General features: G+C 44.7%; 2 protein-coding genes across 3 annotated transcripts in view; one reads left to right on the top strand and one right to left on the bottom strand.

The window, feature by feature from the left end:
- PFKFB1 (6-phosphofructo-2-kinase/fructose-2,6-biphosphatase 1) overlaps positions 1 to 11201 on the bottom strand; it is a 51792-nt gene extending 40591 nt beyond the window's left edge. The window contains exon 1 of the mRNA XM_069942981.1: positions 10826 to 11201. Coding sequence (XP_069799082.1) covers positions 10826 to 10874 — 49 coding nt within the window. The 5' untranslated portion in view covers positions 10875 to 11201. The remainder of the gene's footprint in view (positions 1 to 10825) is intronic.
- Positions 11202 to 13640: 2439 nt separating this feature from the next.
- On the top strand, positions 13641 to 21931 carry APEX2 (apurinic/apyrimidinic endodeoxyribonuclease 2). Of its 2 annotated transcripts, XM_069986311.1 has the most exons (7): positions 13641 to 13814; positions 15864 to 15979; positions 16154 to 16237; positions 16653 to 16833; positions 18335 to 18481; positions 19093 to 19162; positions 20353 to 21928. In XM_069986311.1, exons 1-7 carry the CDS (start codon positions 13762 to 13764, stop codon positions 21286 to 21288), a joined length of 1587 nt encoding a protein of 528 aa, XP_069842412.1. In that variant the 5' UTR covers positions 13641 to 13761; the 3' UTR covers positions 21289 to 21928. The 2 variants fall into 2 exon arrangements, with proteins under 2 accessions (XP_069842412.1, XP_069842413.1); XM_069986312.1 differs by lacking the exon at positions 18335 to 18481 and having other exon boundaries at positions 20353 to 21931.
- The last annotated feature ends 161 nt before the right edge of the window (positions 21932 to 22092 follow it).

Raw genomic sequence — 22092 nt, 5'->3', positions numbered from 1 at the left:
CGCCAGTACCGCCCCAATAAGAGATGACTGTATGGCGTGAAACTCTCCAAACTCTGTGAGAGTACCTCAGGGTACACTTACAGATTTAGGGTACGTGCACACTGCGGAATGGCGAAGGGTAACCCTTTGTGCATTCCGCAGCTGGCACCCGCAGGCAGACTGATGGAGGCGCGTGTCTCCGCCTGTGTCATAGACTCCATTCTATGCACGGGCGGATTCAGTCGTCCCTCCAAAGAATGAACACGTTCATTCTTTGGACAGAGGGCGGATTCCGCCCGTGCATAGAGAGGAGTGTGACACGAGCGGAGACGCGCGCCTCCATCAGTCTGCCTGCGGGTGCCAGCTGCAGAATGCACAAAGGGTTATCCTTCGCCATTCCACAGTGTGCACGTACCCTTAGAGTGCATGAAGGTAGAGACACCAGAATCCAGCCCCCAGATGAACCCCCCCCCCTGCCATCCTCGGAGTTAATGGGGTACCACACCAAACCAATATTCAAAAAGATCCAAGATCCAAAGATCTTTTTGAATATTGGTTTGGTGTGGTACCCCATTTTGTGTGATTCACATTTTGTGTTTGTTTGTGTCTTGTCCTGCACTTAGAGTAGGGCAGGGAACGTCATCGTGGTTGGGGCCACCCTTTTAAGGAGGTGGGTCCCCCCAAAAGGCAGGGAAAGTACCATCATTTAGGAGTGGACAGAGTGCACCTTGTCCTCTCGTGTGTTCCCTTATAATACGTTCCGTTGTCTATACATTTATACTGTTATTTTCCTAAGTGCGGTTATTTTGATTCAGATTGGTGATTCTATTTATTTGGGTTATATATACCTTTTTTATCCCCTTGTAAAAATGAAAATTGAAGGCTAGAACAACATTTTAGTGTAAAAAAATAGAATTTTTCCTTTTTCACACCACATTGTTCTGAAAATCTGTGAAGCACCTGTGGGGTCCAGATGCTCACTGCACCCCTTGTTACATTCCTCGAGGGATGTAGTTTTGTAAATGATGTCCCTTTAGGGGTGCTTTTTAGGTTTTGGCACCCCAGAGCCTCTGCCAACCTGAAGTGGTACGGTCAGAAATGACCAAATATAACGGAGGCATTGAAATTCACTAGGCGCTCCTTTGTATCTGAGGCTTGTGGTTGCGTCAAATAGCGCAATAGGGCCACATATGGGGTATTTCTATAAACTGCAGAAACGGGGCAATCAATATTGGGGTGAATTTCTCTGATAATAGGTTTATAATTATGAAAAATATTGGATTACAATAAAATCTCTGCACAGAAAGTGTAAAATTTTCAAATTTCTTACACTTAGCTTTTATTTCTGTGACTCCCCTAAAGGGTTAAAAAACTTTCTGGATGTGCTTTTGCAGAGTTTGGGGGGTGCAGTTTCTGAAATGGGGTGCTTTGTGGGGCTTTCTAACACACAGTCCCCTCAAATACACTTTAAGGCTGGGTTCACACTACATATATTTCAGTCAGTATTGTGGTCCTCATATTGCAACCAAAACCAGGAGTGGATTGAAAACACAGAAAGGCTCTGTTTACATAATGTTGTAATTGAGTGGATGGCCGTCATTTAATGGCAAATATTTGCTGTTATTTTAAAACAACGGCTGTTATATTGAAATAATGGCCGTTATTTACTGTTATATGGCGGCCATCCACTCAGTTTCAACATTGTGTGAACAGATCCTTTCTGTGTTTTCAATCCACTCCTGGTTTTGGTTGCTATGAGGACCTGACAAGAGGACCAAATACAGCCTGAAATATACGTAGTGTGAACCCAGCCTTAACCTGAACAGGTCCCTAAAAATGTCTGATTTTGAAATTTTACAGAAAACTTGGAAATTTGCTGCTGCTGTTTTACGCTTTCTATTGTCTAAAAAAAAAAATGAAAGATACTTTAATAAATGCCGCCAACATAAAGTAGACATGGTGCTAATGCTATTTAATATATAATTTATGTGGTATAACCATTTTCTGTATAAGCAGAAAAGTTTCAAAGTTGGAAAAATGAATTTTTTCACAATTTTTCACGTTATTTTAGTATTTTTCATAAAGATTCGTTATAAGTATTGACTCCAATTTACTAGAAATGTAAAGTACAATATGTCACGAGAAAACAATCTCGGAATCAGCCGGATAGGTAAAAGCATCCCGAAGTTATTAATGAATAAAGTGACACAGGTCATATTCATAAAAATTTGTCTCTGTCCTTAAGGCCATTTCAGGCTCTGTCCTTAAGGGGTTAAAAAAGTCTAACCTGCCAAGATGTCTCTATAGTGCACAGAGAACTAAGGATGAAGGCATGTTTCTTCCCTTTATCTTGTTTTTTTGGTAACATGACAGCATAAGGAATAGACAGTGTGAACCTAGCCTAAACTTGTGACTTCTATCCCTGCTTATTTCTCCGGGTTTAAGTGTCCAGGAGGTGGGGCTACCCAGCAATTGTGTATATAAACTGATGCCATCACACATCACGTAGGACCGCCCACTGGACTCCTAACCCTGGAATAAATAAAAATACAGTCAAAGTCATTGGCAGTTTTCACAGCAAACAAAATCTCCTCCATTCCTTTCCCCTGCAATGACATTCCTTCTATCCGCTTTCTAAATGTGTTCAATAATATTCTTGAATACAAATACTGTAGGTATAAAGAGCCCAGGCATACCGGCCCGCAAACACTGCAATACCAGAAGAAACGCATGGAAGGAAAGCATGGCTTTAGATGCAAATCCTTGGCCGGCCCTTCAGATGTTCTTGAAGCACAAACCTGATGGGTTAATGGGTCACACTGAGCTCACGGTAGGAGCAGTTTGCTTGTACTTTCCTGTTCCATGTGATTTATGGGCAATTTAATCAGATGATGTAGACTCTAACCTGCCTATACCATGTGTAGAGGGCATATATCCCTTCATCAGACGGCAATCTGATGTCGAAGGGGGGATACGCACCTCCGAGGTTTTTTTGGACACAGCCTGAAACATCTTTCGGGAAGCTTTGCAGATAGGCAAGCATCACTTTTTTTTATCCTGGAATACCCCTTTAATGGTTGTAATTTAGGTTATGTAGGAGGGGTAAATGGGCATGTGTGGTAGTAGTATGCCCCCTGGGATGTTGTGTCGGAGGATCGGCCGGTCATTTGCTAGATGGTAGTGTGTCCCTTGGGTTAGTGTAGTGACCCTCCCGGACTATCGGGACTGCCACCCACAGAAAGGGGTAGTGTCCCAAGGATGTGGTGTACACTGTGTTGATGTGGGGTGAAGAATCACAGAGTCTCCATCATAAATAAGCTTGGTTTTACTTGAAAGGTACTTGTGTGCAGCAAGTTATACAGCTTTACTTTGACAACTTAAGTTACACTTGATAGTTCCCTTGATAAAGCACTGGATTAGACACCGGATAGTACAATAACCAGAGTCGTGCTGACTGAGTAGCGTGTCGAAAGATACAAAGAACCAGAGAGGAGGATGTTGTCAGAGTCTTAACCCAAGTAGTACTGTGCTCTGCCGGGATGTTGGAGGATGAGGTAGAATAATACTTAAAAGAAGGAGAAGAGAATACTTGTGCCCATGTATTGACTTGTTAGTCTTCACACCACCTTATGCCCACTGGATTTGGGGGACCCGCCCCAGAGGGCGACACAAGGCCCAGACCTTGTTACCTGGAATGAGCAGAATGCTGAGAGTTCCCTTCTGACAACCACACTGCAAGATAGAGTTCCTAGGCTTATCGCAACTTTGCTCTATCCGGATCAGTTCCTAGCTTACTGCTGTCTGTGGATACTGTCCTGCTCTGTGACTCTCCTAGTCCAAGGCAAGGGTTGAGGTTGTCTCTGACTTGTCCTCTCTTGAAGGGGGTTTAACACTGCATAGTGTCGTGTAGCATTACTGAGACGAAAACTGTTAGCTGTGTCCTGTTTTGCGTTCTACCCATACGGGTTTCTGACTAAGACTGATCGGAGTAGGGGACCTGGCAGAGGGCCAGGGCCCAGACAGGACCACTCTAGAGAGCTGTCTAGCTTGCGTCCTTCCTCTACAATGTCCAACACGAAAGACCTACACACTTCCTCTACCCACGTGACTTCCTTCCTCAGCGTATCTAAAGTGCGCTGTGAGTGGGTGAAGAGTGCAAAAGAAGCAGCAAAGAGGTGATAGGAGAGAAGAACAGATTCCTATAGGTTCGCAGATCCTCGTGACATACAAGTAAACAACAACCCTTTATATACTTCAGCCCTGCGGCATCTGAATACACATATCTAACACAGCGACATCTAGTGGTGAAACTTTATCACCACTTTTACACAATGGGGGAGATTTATCAAAGGGTGTAAAATTTAGACTGGTGCAAACTGCCCACAGCAAACAATTACAGCTCAGCTTTCCTTTCAGCACTGCCTAAAGCTGAGCTGTGATTGGTTGCTGTGGGTAGTTTGCACCAGTCTACATTTTACACCCTTTGATAAATCTCCCCCAATAAGGCTTTTTCGAAGGGTATAACCAATAGCAACACCCGTGGTAGGGCACCACAATGGTGTAGGCATCTGTGTGACAAGGACAATGACCTTTAGGCTGGGGCTACACAACGATACTCTGGTTGCACATCCAGGTGCCGCAATGTTGCATATGCAACACCATCCATAATGTCATCCCATCCATTTGTAAGGAGGACCAATGGCAGCCACCCGGCCATGGAGAAGGGGCAGCAGATATCAGGAAGAAAGTGAACAGTCTGCTGTTCAGGTTGACAACTATAACAGGGGATAGATTGTGATTGTTAGAGGACAGAGTCAGAGTCTATCCAGAATGACTGGTCTTGTAGGGTGTCCCGAGTTACCAAAAGTGCACAAGGGCAGGAAAACTGGTAAGTCTGCAACAGGGTCATAAATGTGCATGGGGAGTAATGGTAAAGGGTCATTCACATGGTCTGTGCACGGTCCGTTTTTAGGGACGACATGCTACAGAATGGACTTTAGAACTCCAGACAGCATCATTCAAGCTCTGGCACAGTTTAAATTCTCCAGATTCCCCACTTCTCAATCTGATTGATCCGTGGGATGTGCTGGAGAAACAAGTCCCGGGGCCGCACCTCACACCTTACAGGACTAGAGATGAGCAAATCTCAAACATGTTGGGTTGAAATCTCTGCATTTGATTACAGGTGGCTGAAATATTGTTGGATGTAGCCCTAGTAAGCCCTGGAAACCATGGATATAGGCATAGACCATCCATGTTTTGCAGGACCTCCGGAGGGCTGCATCCAACTTATTCAGCCACTGGTAATCAAATGCTAAACGGTCGGTTTCAGACAAACACATATGTACTTTTCTTTATCCACAATATTTTAGGATAAACATGCACAAAGGTATATCACCCGACACTCGTGCTCATCGTCTTCAGATGCTGTGTGAGAGACAAACAAAGTCCTTTAAGGCTCCATCAGAGCTCTGTCATCCTCATGGAAGTGATCGGCGTTGCGGAGGCAGACGCCGGATTCTGCGACGTTTCGTGGAATGAATCCACTTTGTCAAGCATCACGTGATCAGCCCACCACCAATATAAAAAGGCTAGGAAGTATCGCGAGACTTCCTAGACTACGGACACAAAAAGATACAATAAGATATAATTAGATACATCATCTGAACATGAATATTATGTATATACCAAGTTAAATGGTCACAAGGTGATCCCCCTAAATAAAGTATCCAAGTGTCCGCTAAGCTAGTGAAGCTGCAAAAGACGCACTGCAGCCGCATGTTTCAGTGCAAAAATCGCTACAAAAACGCACTGAATCCGCATACTTCGTTCAGACCTCCCGGATTCAGCGTACCAAGACGCTGAATCCAGAATGTCTCTTTCTGCAGTAATTTTTTCTTAATCTGCATCTCATTCTCACCCTCTATCTCTTCTAACACCATCCAACGTAAATCGCTAACCTGGTGTCGACATGTGACGAAATGGCGGGCTACGCCAGTTTCTCCAAATTCATTTTCTGGTATTGTACCTTTATTTGATATACATCGTCTAATCGCTGATTTGTGTTCACCCAATCTGATCTTGACCATTCTGGATGTTTGGCCAACGTAAGCCAGCCCGCATGGGCACTTGAGAAGGTATATGACTTGTTTAGAATTACAAGAGAACCATCCTTTGACATCAATAGGATGTCCTTTGGAAGGGTGGTTCACTGTATTACCCCTAATGATAGAATTACAGTGCTGACAATGGCAGGGAAAAGTACCTTTTTTAGCAGCTCTGATAAAAGTTTGTCTGCTAGGTTTTTTCTTCCCTATATCGGCCCTAACCAGCTGGTTGGCCAGGGTTTTACCCTTCTTATACACAAACCTTGGGGCATGCTGGAAAAGCCGGCCAAATTTAGGCTCAAGGCGCAACATGTCCCAATGTTTGGTGATGGTTTTTTGCACCAATTTAGCATGGTTGTCGTAGGTGGAGATAAACAGGAGTCGGTCATCCTTAGTCTTGTTCTGTCTTTTCATGACATCCTCTCTAGATAATTTTTTCACTTCTTCTTCTGCTTTCACTAATTCATCCCTTTTATAACCCCTTTGTTGAAATTTGGCCACTATCTTATCTTTATTTTTGTTGTACTCATCTTCTGTACTACAAATTCTCTTCGCCCGTATAAGTTGTCCCTTAGGGATACCATTAAATGTCTGAGGGGCATGGCAGCTACTTCTAAGCAACATGTTATTTTTATCAGTGGGTTTGGAGAACAGGGTAGTAGTGATTTTATTTTGTTCATTACGGTGTAGTTCTACATCCAGATAGTGAACACAGCTTTCATGGCTTTCCAGGGAGAATTCAATGAGAGGATGGCATGAATTAAGGTAGGCGACAAACTCCTCAAGTGTTTCCTTGTTACGGTTATGGTGTGTGCTATTTTTCTATTGTGGAGTACTATTGGAGGTTCACAGGCCCTCTATTTTGCACACCAGTGTGAGAGACCCATGTGCAGCGTATTTGTGCTTTAATTAAACACATATGTACTCTAGATTCCCTCATCTCCATACAGGACCTAAAAGTCAAAATGTCTAGCGGTCTTGGGAAGTCCACACTTTGACAGGTAGTAACCCCAATTCTTGCATCATTTTGTGTTTGCCCCCCCCCCCCCCGTTGCAAAACATATAGACTGTTCCCATTAAAGGGTACCTCTTATTAGTCAGAATTTCAGCTCAAAGACACCACCAATTTTGCTGTCCTCCACTAAAGCAAGGGGAATACAGAATTGCTGGAAGTCCAGCGAAAATATATTTTTTTCTTTCAAATCAAGTGGTGTCAGAAAGTGTACGTTAACACAGAAAGATTTATCTGACAGATTTTGGAAGCCAAAGCCAGGAATGGATTTGAAAAGAGGATAGATCCAAGTCTTTCCTTTACGACCTGTTCTCTGTTTATAGTCTGTTCCTGGTTTTGGCTTCAAAGATCTGTCAGATAAATCTGTCTGTGTAAACGCACCAAAAGTTATATAGATTTGTAATTTACTTCTATTTAAAAATCTCCAGTCTTCCCATACTTATAAGCTCCTGTATGTCCTGCGGGAAGTGTTGTTTATTTACATTCAGAAACAGTGTTCTCTGCCCTAGTCAGGAACTGTTCTGAGCTGGAGATGTTTTCAATGGGGATTTGCTGCCACTCTGAACAGTTCCTGTCTGGGCCAGAGATGTCAGCAGAGAGCACTGTTTCTAAATGTAAATAACCAACATCTCCTGCAGGACATACACAACAGTTTAAAGAGGACCTGTTAACCCCCGTGTCGGGGTGACAGGCTCCCGACCCCCAGGTAGATCCCCTTATACAGACTTCATCTTTCCGAGTCCTGCTCCCGGAGCTGGTCCCGGGACAGATATATCCCGGTCAGAAGACGGCGCGCACGCTGTGGGGAGAGGTCCGGCGTCCATAGAGAATCATACGTGCGGATTCCATAGTGTGCCCGCACCCTCATAGGCTTCAGTACAGGGCACCAACCTCTCCTCTCAGCACACAGCCAGCAATGGACTGGTAGGTGGGAGAGTCTTGTGGCAATGGTATTGTTGTGTAAAACAGGTGTGGGGCCATGCACTCCATTGAGACAGAGGCACGTCCCAAATCTCTGCCGCTGGTTTAAGTTCCTGGCTGCATTGTTCTCCAGATAGATTATGTCCAGTTAACATTGGTGCATTGTGTGTCCACTTAGGCCTAATGTCTCCAATTTTCTTAGAAACTTGACCAAATCCTGAAGGGACAAATGCTTCCATATAGGAGCCATGACCAGAGACTGCTGTATGCTGTGCGCTTACAAACAGCCTGTGGTAGAACCATAGATCTAGGGAGAATAGAGGTCACAATGCCAACCGGACCCATATGCCTGCGGAGGCCATAGTCTCCCCTGCCACTAAAATACTGGAGATTTTTACAAGCCCAATATTGAGATTAAAAGTCATCAACATTTCAAGAACAAATCTGCCGATTCCCGCATTACTTCCGTGGATTTGATGTCACAGGTCCGCAGTTTCTTCGTGCTACTGTTTCTTCGTGCTACTGTACTGACACAGCCAGACAGCAGCTTTGGAGCTCCCAGCTTGATGTAGGGCGCTCTGAAGTCCATTCCATAACTGTAGACCGTGCACGAAACGTGTAAATGACTCCTAAGAATACAGAGTCTAAAGATGCATTTGTAGCGTGTCTAATGGTGCGTCTACACAGATTTATCTGACAGATTTTTGAAGCCAAAGGCAGGAATGGACTTGAAAATAGGCGAAATCTCGGTCTCTCCTTTATGACCTGTTCTATGTTTATAGTCTGTTCCTATGCCCCGCCCCCCCATGTATGAAACATTCACATATAGGGGGAGATTTATCAAACATGGTGTAAAGTGAAACTGGCTCAGTTGCCCCTAGCAACCAATCAGATTCCACCTTTTATTCCTCACAGGCTCTTTGGAGAATGAAAGATGGAATCTGATTGGTTGCTAGGGGCAACTGAGCCAGGTTCACTTTACACCATGTTTGATAAATCTCCCCCACAGTATTTGGGTCAGTATTTAGTCCTCCATCTTGAAGATAAATTTGGTTCAAACTTATTGCCAAAACAGGAATGAAACAGAGAAAAACTAGAAGGGAAACTTTTGCATCTTTTCCGGTTTATTAGATGCTCCTCCTGGTTTTCACTTAAAGTAATGACCATAATAAACCTGGGGGGGGGGGGGGGGGGGTTCTGACGTGTAAGGGTAGGTTCACACTACGGAACCCGCTGTAAATTCTCCGCTCGGGTTCCGTAATGTGAACCTACCCCTAATGCAGGAATCATGAGACAGAGTGAAGGGGTTAGGATTGTCAGACAGCGCCATCTAGCGGCCAGCCAGCTCTGCTCATGGCACATAGTAGTGATCGGGGCAACCAAAGAAGTAAATCCATGAGTTCTAATAAGCGGGTGTAAAACAGCTCCCACACTCGTCTCTAACTGTGACTAGATAGGATATAACTAATGTTCCAATAATATATATATTGTATTAATTCAATGAGTATGGAGTACATCACCCAACAAAATATGTGGGGTGCCTCTATCACTGCTCCATAACAGAGCCTTATTGTATCTATGTGTACAAGTGTAACCCCCTCCCTACTCATAGGAACCTCTGTTCCCAACCAATGGGGTATTCCCATATCGAAAAGTCATCCCCCCCTCCACATGATGCTACAGGCTGATTGACTGCCCGAGCCTTGCCAGATGGCCCATGTTTCCCCCACAGAAAAGTAACCTTGGCTAGCTTGTTGGGGCCAACATGTCTCTCTCCAGTCTGACACAATGCTCTCTGCTGCCACCTCTGTCCATGTCAGGAACTGTCCAGAGCAGGAGCAAATCATACGCTGTGTTTACACGAGCCAATTATCACTCAAATGCAATCGCTATAGTGAAAATTTGAACCATAATCGTTCCATGTAAACGCAGCATTACAAATGTCACCATTTTTGGTGAACTACCCCTTTAAATAGTACAGTAGTTTATAGTTTTTCCACTATCAAAGGATGAAGCATATGTAGACGTGTTTAAGGGTACGTTCACACAGCAGGCTCCGAAGTATCTGCCCCATATAGCTAATGAAAGTCGGCGCTTTTAAACACCCATTCATTTTAACAGGAGCTGGTGCTCAGGCGGTCATTGAAGTCACTGAATAACCTCAGGCTGTGTTCACATATCACAGTACTTGTGGTACTAAATCATTTCATCATGAAAACACTGCAGTACTGCAACATGTGTGAACACAGCCTCTAATTCAGCTGCGGTTATTACCCTGTGAGAGGGGCGTTACTCCATTCATGACCAAATAAAAACTAAACGTGAACAATTATCATCTGTAGGCACCATGGGGGAGATCAAACATTGTGTAAATGAAACTGGCTCAGTTGCCCCTAGCAACCAATCAGATTCCACCTTTCATTTTTCAAATCTGCCTGGAAGGAATGAAAAGTGGAATCTGATTGGTTGCTAGGGGCAACTGAGCCAGTTTCACTTTACACCATGTTTGCTAAATCTCCCCCCATGGGTATATAAACGGGTCGGTGCGGTCACCTTCACTGCACGCTCAGTCCATAGGGTCATACATTATAGTTATTAGGCTATGTTCACACACAGTAAAATACAACCATTTTCCTATATACGTAATAACATCCCACATTAAAGTCGCCGCCAGCGCACATTGCTTTTACGGAGGTATATGTTCCTTGTTTTTACGGCCTAATAGATATATTACATGATGGGTATAGCGGTAGAATCCAGGTACATGCCCCAAGCACACAGCCCCTGCACAATGCAGCCAGCTCACCTGGGATCCGGGAGGCCTTGTCTTCCTGCATCCTGCTTCTCCCGTTCATGGTGCTGTGACCCCCGGGCCTCTGCTAACCTCCAGCTCCCCCCTACTCCTAGGAGGAAAGGTCAGCTTTACCGAAGAGGAATAAAAATAAAACCGTCCCCTGCCCTTTATGCCTTCCTGACTGCAGCTTAATATATTCCTCAAACACCTGCTGTTCTTGCAACACTCAATAATCCTCTGGCTGCTCACAAGTGAGCGGCTGACACCCAGGGCCAATCCCAGGACACCCTGACTTAAGACATATTAGAGGGAAATAAGGTTCCTGCAAGACAGGTCCTGCGCCCAGCAGGAGGACAACAACCCCCAGCAGGCAGGGCCTTACATGGCTGACCTATAGTGCTAGGGGCGGACAGCAGGAGGAATCTAAGGAGCGTGACGCCAGAGCCTGTATTGCTTGGAACCTGCACACTCCCCTTTCTGCCCTTGAAGCAGTCGCCCTGTCAGTCATCACTCTGATTTATGGTTGTGTAGTATAGCCTGCCTGAGATTAACCCCTTACTGCCCTGTGCGAGTGCTGCCCGGGGGCTCAGGTATCCATCCCGCCATAATATAGAACATAGGTATAAAGAATCATTACTGTAGGTCATGTCTGGTATAGGCTTTGTTCACACTTGAACCAAAAAAAAACCAACAACTATCAGGCTGGCTTCACACTAACTTAAAATTTCAGAGAAACACCAATAAAAACGCCAGCAGTCAGATGTATTTAGGAAGATTTGCGATAACGATCACATTTGAGCGATAATCGTCTCGTGTAAACACAGCCAATGATCAAGCGACGAGCGAGAAATCGTTTATCGTGATCTTTCGACATGTTCTCAAATCATCGCTGGTTGCACGGTGATAAGTCGCAGGTCGCTTCGTCTAAACAATCTTTCACGGATTCACCATATGTGAGATGGGCTAAAGCGATCTTAAAACGATCGCAATAACGATTTATTCAAACGATTTATCTCTTGGTCTAAACAACCAAACCGTTCCTTCAAAATCGTTCGATCGATTGGGCGAATTATCGCTCCGTGTAAGGGTCTATTTACACAGAAAGATTATTTTACAGATTATTATTTGAAGCCAAAGCCAGGAATAGATTTGAAAAGAAGAGAGGTCTCAGGCTTTCCTGTATGACCTGATCTCTGTTTATAGTCTGTTTCTGGCTTTGGCTTCAAATCTTTGGCAGATAATCTTTCGGTGTAAATGGACCCTAAAAGGACCATTAGGGTGCGTTTACAAAAACAGATTTATCTGACAATTTTTGAAGCCAAAGCCAGGACAAGACTTAAAACAGGGAAGAGATCATAAAGGAAAGACTGAGATTTCTCCTCTTTTCACATCCATTCCTGGCTTTGGGTGCGTGCACACTACAGAATCTTTCGGCGAAAAGCGGAATCCACCTGTGCATAGAATAGTGTCTATGGCACGGGCGGAGATGGGCGCCACTGCGTGTGAGTACGAGCGACGGAATCCGCGACGGGTCATACGTGAGGATTCTGTAGTGTGCACGCAACCTTAGGCTTAAAAATTCTGTCAGATAAATCTGTCTGTGTAAACGCACCGTTAGAGGAGGCGATTTTTAAAAGATTAGCGATTAATAAACAATTTCAAACGAGATTGATTATCGTTAACCTAAATCGTTCTCCATATTACACAGAACGATAGTCGTTATTTTTGTCCCCTTTTACGGTCCAGCAGCTAGGTCATGTGATGGCAGAGGAAAAAAGTTCAGTTCACAGAGAGACACATAGGGTCAAAAACACTAGCCCGCCGCCCCCAGTGTGACCGTATCCCCTCTCCTCTGGGGCATGGCTTCATTCTAATGAGGAGAGGGATATCGTCACACGCCGCCCCCAGTGCATAGAGACGGGCCGGTGCACGGCAAAAGAACGGCACCAAGCATTGAAACTGGGCTCCGTTTTAAACAAAGGACCGCTCGGCGCTGATTGGCCAATGTAAAAAAAATAATAATTCTGTTGAATTGAATGAAGCTGAGTTGTAATACCACACACAACCTGAGGTGGCGCTGTTTTTGAAAGAAAGCAGCTGTGGTTTGCTGATCCAGGGCACCTTAAAAAGTATACTAGCAGGAAGATGAGGTATATAGTTACTAGGTGACTACATTTCATTTTCGCTGGGCGTCTCCGCAGTTGGCCTTGGCCCTCCGCTTATCACGACTTCTGATGTCGCTATGACCTGGCAGACGTTGTGGGAAAGTTTAGGTAGCCTCTAATGTTATTGCGGGTCGGAGGTCATAACATAGGAATCTAAGACTGTTCTCATTTGGGACAGCGCCATTCTCACCCTGAGGCTGTGTGTGGTATTGCAGCTCAGTTCTATTAAAGTGAATGGAGCTGAGCTGTAATGCTTCATACAACCTGAGGACAGGAGTGGCGCTTTATCACAATAATGTAGCTGATATTCTAAGCCTGTATAACCCTTTAATTCTGCAGACCTTTTTTAAAAATGAAAGCAGAAATCTGATTGGTTGCTGAGAGCAACGCCCCCAATCTGTTACTTATACTGCAGATTCCACAATGTCTGGTCTTTTCCCCGCCCCCCTCGCGCTATACGCGCTGCAGCCCCGCCCATACGGTCATATCCACGCCCCCTTCTCGTCTATACGCTCTACAGCCCCGCCCATACCGTCATATATCCGCCCCCTTCTCGTCTATACGCTATACAGCCCCGCCCATACCGTCATATCTCCGCCCCCTTCTGGTCTATACGCTTTACAGCCCCATCCATACCGTCATATCTCCGCCCCCTTCTTGCCCAAGCCCCGCCCAGGACGATGACGCGTTATTCATACTCCGAGGCAGCGTGACCCCTATTGAACTAGGAGGCGGGAAAGAGCAGAGGCCGCGGCCGTCATGTGTCCGTCCTGAGCTGAGTGTATGATGATACGGGGCGGCGCGGACATGGCGGCGGACGGGCAGGAGAGCTGCAGGTGTGTCTGTGCAGGAGGCTGCTTGTATAACTGGGCAGTGGCCTCCGATGAAACTACAGCTCCCATCAGGCTTTGCGGGCTGCTCTACAGCTATAGAACCGCATTGCTTTAGTAAAAGGTGTCAGACTCGCGGCTTACGGCATGATGGGAATTGTAGTTTTGCTGCAGCTGCAGGCACAGTTTTGACATTGGCTTGTCAGCTGTTGCAGAACTACAACTCCCAGCATGCCCGTGTCAGTAAGCATGAGCCACTATTACTGTGTGTGCGATAGATTATATATATATATATATATATATATATATATACCCTAGCTGTGTCCGCAATTACCTAGTGTCGCTGTCATGAAAAACCTTCACAGGAGACTGTGTCTATGGAGCTCATCTCAGGCACAGTGAGCCAGGGAGTGAAGCACTCAGCCCAGCGCTTCTCCCTGCTCATTCTAGCAATCACCCAGACCTGACTGATCAAAGCATTAAATCCTATATGAGTTGTCACCAGCCAACTGAATAGTCAGTGCTAGTGCGGCTAGGTTGATGAAAACTGGCTCTCCAGCTGTTGCAAAACTACAACTCCCATCATGCCTGGACAGCCAAAGCTTTAGCTGATATATAGTGATAGGGCATCGGAGTATACACTGCGGCCATTGTATATACACCCAGTATGAAGAGAATACACTGATCTCTGTGTAGATGTATAAGTATACAACATAGAGATAATGGTATATACACCCAGTATGGAGAGAATACATGGAGCTGTATACAGATGGATGCATATATAACATAGGGATAATTGTATATACACCCAGAATGGAGAGAATACATTGATCTGTATACAGATGGATGCATATATAACATAGGGATAATTGTATATACACCCAGTATGGAGAGAATACATGGATCTGTATACAGATGGATGCATATATAACATAGGGATGATTGTATATACACCCAGTATGGAGAGAATACATGGATCTGTATACAGATGGATGCATATATAACATAGGGATGATTGTATATACACCCAGTATGGAGAGAATACATGGATCTGTATACAGATGAATGCATATATAACATAGGGATGATTGTATATACACCCAGTATGGAGAGAATACATGGATCTGTATACAGATGGATAAGTATACATCATAGAGATAATGGTATATACACCCAGTATGGAGAGAATACATTGAACTGTATACAGATGGATGCATATATAACATAGGGATAATTGTATATACAACCAGTATGGAGAGAATACATTGAGCTGTATGCAGATGGATAAGTATATAACATAGGGATAATTGTATATACACCTAGTATGGAGAGAATACATTGAGCTGTATACAGATGGATGCATATATAACATAGGGATGATTGTATATACACCCAGTATGGAGAGAATACATTGATCTCTATGCAGATGGATAAGTATATAACATAGGGATAATTGTATATACACCCAGTATGGAGAGAATACATGGAGCTGTATACAGATGGATAAGTATATAACATAGGGATAATTGTATATACACCCAGTATGAAGAGAATACACTAATCTCTGTGTAGATGTATAAGTATGTAACTTAGCGATAATTGTATATACACCCAGTATGGAGAGAATACATTGAGCTGTATACAGATGGATAAGTATATAACATAGGGATAATGGTATATACACCTAGTATGGAGAGAATGCATGGAGCTGTATACAGATGGATAAGTATATAACATTGGGATAATTGTATATACACCCAGAATGGAGAGAATACATGGATCTGTATACAGATGGATGCATATATAACATAGGGATGATTGTATATACACCCAGTATGGAGAGAATACATTGAGCTGTATGCAGATGGATAAGTATATAACTTAGCGATAATTGTATATACACCCAGTATGGAGAGAATACATTGATCTGTATACAGATGGATGCATACATATATAACATAGGGATGATTGTATATACACCCAGTATGGAGAGAATACATTGATCTCTATGCAGATGGATAAGTATATAACATAGGGATAATCTTATGTCATTAGGATGAAGATCGTGAGCTGGAACATCAATGGGATCCGGGCTACTCGTGTAGGACTGAAGGAAATCTTGGACTCTCTGGACGCCGATATCATCTGTCTTCAGGAAACCAAAGTCACCAGTAAGTGTCCTGATCCCAGGAGTCGTCTGTTCCTGAGTCTCGTCTCCTTGCTGGGACTCTGGTGTATGACAATCCTGCCCTGTAGTTGTGGTCCAGTCTCAGCCCTCACATGGCAGGCACAGATGGGCAGCCTGACATCACATACTGACTGCCTTCTTCCATCTCTGTATATAGGAGACTTGCTGGAGGAGCCCGTGGCCATAGTGGAGGGCTATAATTCCTACTTCAGCTTCAGCCGTGTGCGGAGTGGCTACTCTGGTAAGTGGTAACTCATGGCTAACCCTTTAGATTTCCCCCATTCATGGTGATACAGAGGCAGATGCATGGTCCAGTTTCCAGAGGTTGGCCGTTCTCTAGGATTTATTTTAATTTTTAAACATATTACCTCATTTTTTTAAACTGAGCTAATATGGAAAAATGTAAGTCCTATCTCATCTAATATAGGGGAGGGGGCTCGAGGGGCACGAAGGAGAGGGAATAACTACTGTGGAAGTGTATGGATGTGTACTGGAGAAGTGGTGAGGGCATCTGAGTGGGTGGGTCAGGCCGGCTATGACTACTAGGGAAGCTGGACGCCTTACCTTGTGAAGGCATGGGAACGCGGCTGTAGCTTTTAGAGGGACGTTCTGTTCTGATGAGGACGTCACCCAGCATATTATTTTCTGTTTTATAGGTGTCGCTACATTCTGCAGAAGCTGCACAACCCCGCTGGCGGCAGAGGAGGGTCTATCCGGACAGCTGAGCGGTCAGAGAGGGTCTATCGGCTGTTATGGAAACACTGAGGAGTTCTCTGGCGAGGAGCTGCTGTCCCTAGACCAGGAGGGGAGAGCCGTGATCACACAGCACAAGATCCTGTAAGCTACTCTTTCAGCTTCCACTTTAGGGTACTATTAGGCAAAGCGATTTTTAACGATTAACGGTAAATGATTTCAAACTAGATCATTCATCATTAAAGCGACTCTCTACGCACTTGTACCTTCGGATAGCTGCTTTTAATCCAAGATCTGTCCTAGGGTCCGTTCAGCAGGTGATGCAGTTATTGTCCTAAAAAACTACTTTTAAAGTTGCAGGCGTGGCCTAGAGTGTCTGTGCATTAGGCTGGCACAACCTCTCTGTCCCTCCTCCCCACCCTCTTCATCATTAGGAATGCTCCAGGCAGATTGTCTTCCATTCATCACCTGTGTGAGCACGGCACATGGGCTGGATCGTTAAGGCACCTGTGCGATGTTCACTACAGAGGAATAGGGAAAATCCTGCCAGTGGCATTCCTAATGATGAAGAGGGTGGAGAGGAGGGACGGAGGGGTGGTGCAAAGTTAGGGCACAGATACTCTAGGCCACGGCAGTTTCACACGGGGCTGCAAGTTTAAAAGTTGTTTTGTAGGACAATAACTGCATCCCCTGCCGAACGGACCCCAGGACAGATCTTTGATTAAAAGCAGCTATCTGACGGTACAAGTAGTTTTGGGGGGGACAGATTGTGGGTACAGAGTCGCTTTGAACTTGCAGCCCTGTGTCAGATTGGCGTGGCCTAGAGCAGTAATGGCTAAGCTTGACACTCTCTAGCTGTTGCAAAACTACAATTCCCATCATACCTGGGCAGCCAAAGCCATATCTTTGGTTGTTCAGGCATGATGGGAATTGTAGTTTTGCAATAGCTGGAGTGTTAGGGTTAGCCATCACTGGCCTAGTGTCTGTGCCCTAGGCTTGCATCGCTTCTCTGCTCCTCCTTCTCATCATTAGGAACACCCCAGGCAGGATTTCTCCTAATCATCACTTGTCTGAACACTGCTCATGGGCCTTAACAATCCAACACATGTGCACTGGGGGGGAGGGGGACCCTCCATAGATTCCCATGAAGTAAAGGAGTCAGAGCTGACTGACAGCCGTGCACTCCCCGACCTTTATTTTCGGGATTGTAGTTGGTCTCGGGAGTGCAAACTTCTGCAATGTCTGTTAACAAATCAAAAGTTGGTAAAAGTAACAGTGGGACCAAAGGGGATACTAATTCTCTTTAAGGAGAGCGTCATAAAGACCTGCAGAGATTTAAAGGCCTTTCCTGCTCCACCGGGAATTCTGGGAAGAAAGAATATGCAAAATAGCTCTTACAAGTCAGTTTCCTTCAAGTCAGTGTTTCACTCAAGCTAGGAGTCTTAGAACACGGACTAAAGACAAGGGCACAAATCTCTCCAAAAGCCAAGACCTTGCCCCTTGTCAGTACAGAGTCAGGGGACTGAAGGGATACTAACTCTCTTGAAGGGGAGTTTGGCTTTTGCTGCAGAAAGCAGTGCGGTTGTATGGGGTTTCCTTATCCAGTGAATGTGACCTGTGGATGATTTATATTTCTGACCTTCAGCACCACAGACAGTAAGGAGGAGACCCTGACTGTAATCAATGTTTACTGTCCAAGAGCCGACCCCGAGAAGCCTGAGCGCAAGACCTACAAGCTACGCTTTTACCATTTGCTTCAGATCCGAGCAGAAACTATTTTGAAAAATGGAGGGTAAGTCTTAAAGGGGCATTCCAGTTGGAACCCCTTTTTTTGGAAATTACGCAAGGAGGGGGGGTGGGTGAAAAAAGTTACATTCACTCACCTCCCTGGCTCCAGCGCTGCCGCCTGCATTCTACTACTCTGCTTCCCTGGTGTGTGGCCACTTCCTGGTCTTAAGACGTGACGATACAGGCCTCCTCAGCCATTCAGCGACTGTAGTGGTGTCCTGCCGCTGAATGGCTGCAGAGAGATTACAAAGAAAAAAAAAAAAACCAACTCAGCCTCCTTCTACCTGTGGAATTAGGTCACAGAGCATGCTTACAAATGTGTCCCATACATAGAATAGGATCCAGATATGTCCATTATGTCTAGATCTATGGGGCCTGCCATAAAGCATGTCACTAATTGCTGTTAGGCTGTGAGGCAAGATGGCATCCTAATAATGTACTACAAAGAAAATTAAACATACAATAATCACAAAATAGAAATTGATGAAATAATGAACATGCTCCAGTATCTGGATCTAAACAGTAAAAACAAATCTAGGCCGTACATTTAGTGATTGAGGCAAATCCCTATGTGATTGTCTATGTCAGTCATTGTCATGAATTCTCTTGTTTCAGCCACGTCATTATATTGGGCGATGTCAATACATCCCATAAACCGCTGGACCACTGTGATCCGACAGATCTGGTAAGTTCTAGAACATCTCTGAATACTGAAGTACAGTTTAATTTTTCAGGCTTTTTGGAATAGACTTGATATATAAGCCCTACTCCAATAATAAGTCCTAGTTACAGTCAGCTGACCAGATCCCTGACAGTGGGTGCTACCCTAAAAATCAGCCCTAGACCTTTTTGTTTAATTTTTTTTTTTTGGGGGGGGGGAGGGGGAATAGTATAAGACCTTGTTTTATTTTCGGAGAAACACAGTATATGGTTTAAAATAAGAAAATGAATGACAAACCATCAGCTTTAAAGGGGTTGTCCAGAGAAAATCTTTTTGTTTCAAATCAACTGATGTCAGAAAGTTATATAGATTTGTATTTTATTTCTATTAAAAAATCTCAAGCCTTCCCATACTTATCAGCTGCTGTATGTAATGCTGGAAATGTTTTTTTTTCAGTCTGACACAGTGCTCTCTGCTGACATCTCTGGCCGAGACAGGAACTTTGTCTCGGTTTTCCTATGAATCCCAATTTAAAACATCTCCTGCTCTGGACAGTTCCTGTCTTGTCATGTCAGCAGAGAGCACTGTATCAGACTGAACATAAAACAACATTTCCTGTAGGACATACAGCAGCTAATAAGTATGGGAAGACTTGAGATTTTTTAACAGATCTACTGCAAACCCCTTTACAAGATACTAGTCAAAGGTAGATGAGTTGTTGGACTATGGCATGGGGGGCATCTGTTCTGGGCCGGCAAAGTATGGGGTAGTTTATGTTACACTCACACATGTCATACCTCCATATTAGACTTATTGCACATAGTGGCTTACCTTATGGTTGTACATCGCCACCTGGTGGCATAGAAAATTAAAGCATGCGTACACAATTCTGAGGGTTTTATTGGTCGTTAACGAACTACTGCTAAGTTTCTTAAAGTTCCGCATGGAGACTTGTAGCTGCAGCATGAAGGCGAAAAAGATAGGTCACGTATGGATTCAGCCACATTTATGGGGTTGTCTCAAAATTATAAACTGTATAGGCTATAAGTATCTGGTGGGCTTCTGAGCGTTCAGACCCCCACTGCCCACAGGAATTGGGGTCCCTTGAGTGGGGGTGAGTGAGTGGAGTGGCAGTCTAGGATAGCTCTTTTATATTTAGATGTTGAGCCTATAAACTTACAATTTGTTCTTGTTTTCTCTTGTAACTTTTTCAGGAAGTCTTTGAGGAGAACCCAGGACGTCAATGGTTGAACCAGTTCCTTGCTGACCCTTCTAATGAAACGAATCGTGGTCTGTTTGTGGACAGCTTCCGATACTTCCACCCCACTCAGAAGAATGCCTTTACATGCTGGTGCTCTGCGTCTGGTGCGCGGCAGACTAACTATGGCACCCGCATAGACTATATCCTGGCCAGTAGAAAGCTGGTAGAAGGGGAGTTTCTGGATTCGCTTATTCTGCCAGAAGTTGAAGGATCAGACCATTGCCCAGTTAAGGCACTCATGAAGTGTGACCCTCTGTCCGCTGACAAATGTCCGCCACTGTGCACCAAATACCTCCCAGAGTTTGCAGGTCGGCAGCAGAAACTTTCTCAGTTTCTGGTAAAAAGGAATAAAGATGCTGAAGTTTCCTCTGGAGACACCAAGGAGCTGTCAAGTTCTCAGTCCTCAAGTGAAGGCTCTGAACAAAGTTCTGCCCGTAAGAGGACAGTGGAGAAGGTCAGCGGAAGTAATGGTAAGAAAGGTAAACTGGACCCCAAAGGTGGGCAGGGCAGTCTCCTCGGCTTCTTCAAACCTGTGGTCTCCAAGTCAAGTGTAAGTGAACGACAGAATAACTCCTCTGACCCTGTGTCTCAGGCGAAGAACATGAAGGCAGCGACACAACAAGACTGTTCTCCTGCCCCGACCTCCACAACGCTAAATGGGAACCAACAGCAAAGTGCTTTCTGGAAGAGCCTTCTGAAAGGACCCCCTCCTCCCCCCAACTGTAAGGGACATGGAGAGCCCTGCGTCTTACGGACAGTAAAGAAGGCCGGTCCTAACTGCGGCCGTCAGTTCTACGTCTGTGCGCGGCCTGAGGGACACTCCTCCAACCCGCAGGCGCGATGCAACTTTTTTTTGTGGGTTAACAAAAAATCTGGAGCAGAAGGATGATTGCCATATACATGCAGGACACAAGCTAACGTGGGTTATTAACCTGCAACATGGTGCTAAGTGAAATCTATTGCATACTGTGTTCCTGAGTTATACAGGCCGAGCGGTCACTACCAGAGTAACATCAGCATTGTTGTAGACCCTTCCAAGCCTATGCTCTAGTCCCTGAATCGGATAACATGTTTAGGTGTGGGTTAACATTCTTAAAGAAGATGCTCAGAAACATTCATTTAATGAGTAGTGGAGTGTAGCCCAGCACAGATTTCCAGGGTAAGGGGGTGGCAACAGAACAACAAAGACCTACAAAACCTTTAAAGGGGTACTCCGGCGAAAATCTTTTTCTTTTAAATCAGTTGGTTTCAGAAAGTTATACAGATTTGCAATTTACTTCTATTTAAAAATCTCCAGACTTCCCATACTTCGGCTGCTGTATGTCCTGCAGGAAGTGGTGTATTCTTTTCAGTCTGAAACGGTGCTCTCTGCTGCCACCTCTTCCTGAGACAGGAACTGCCCAGAGCAGGAGATGTTTTCTATGGGGATTTGCTGCTTCTCTGGACAGTTCCTGACATGGACAGAGGTGGCAGCAGAGAGAACTGTGTGAGACTGGAAAGAATACACCACTTCCTGCAGGACATATATCAGCCGATAAGTACTGGAAGACTGGAGATTTTCTAATGGAAGTAAATTACAAATCTATATAACTTTCTCAAACCAGCTGATTTGAAAGAGAGAGATGTTTGCCGGAGTACTCCTTTAATGCAATGAAGTCGCTGATTGCTGTTGGACGGGTATGAGAGCTCTGGA

Source organism: Dendropsophus ebraccatus, chromosome 10 (assembly GCF_027789765.1).
Source record: "Dendropsophus ebraccatus isolate aDenEbr1 chromosome 10, aDenEbr1.pat, whole genome shotgun sequence".
NCBI lineage: Eukaryota > Metazoa > Chordata > Amphibia > Anura > Hylidae > Dendropsophus > Dendropsophus ebraccatus.
This window is presented reverse-complemented; position numbering and strand designations above follow the sequence as displayed.

Bases quoted from the DNA above. Each gene is read 5' to 3' on its own strand.
- APEX2 (XM_069986311.1), top strand. From the start codon at position 13,762: ATGATGATACGGGGCGGCGCGGACATGGCGGCGGACGGGCAGGAGAGC. The intron at 16,834-18,334 runs GTAAGCTACTCT...TCTGACCTTCAG, and splicing joins ATCACACAGCACAAGATCCT to CACCACAGACAGTAAGGAGG. The intron at 18,482-19,092 runs GTAAGTCTTAAA...CTCTTGTTTCAG, and splicing joins ACTATTTTGAAAAATGGAGG to CCACGTCATTATATTGGGCG.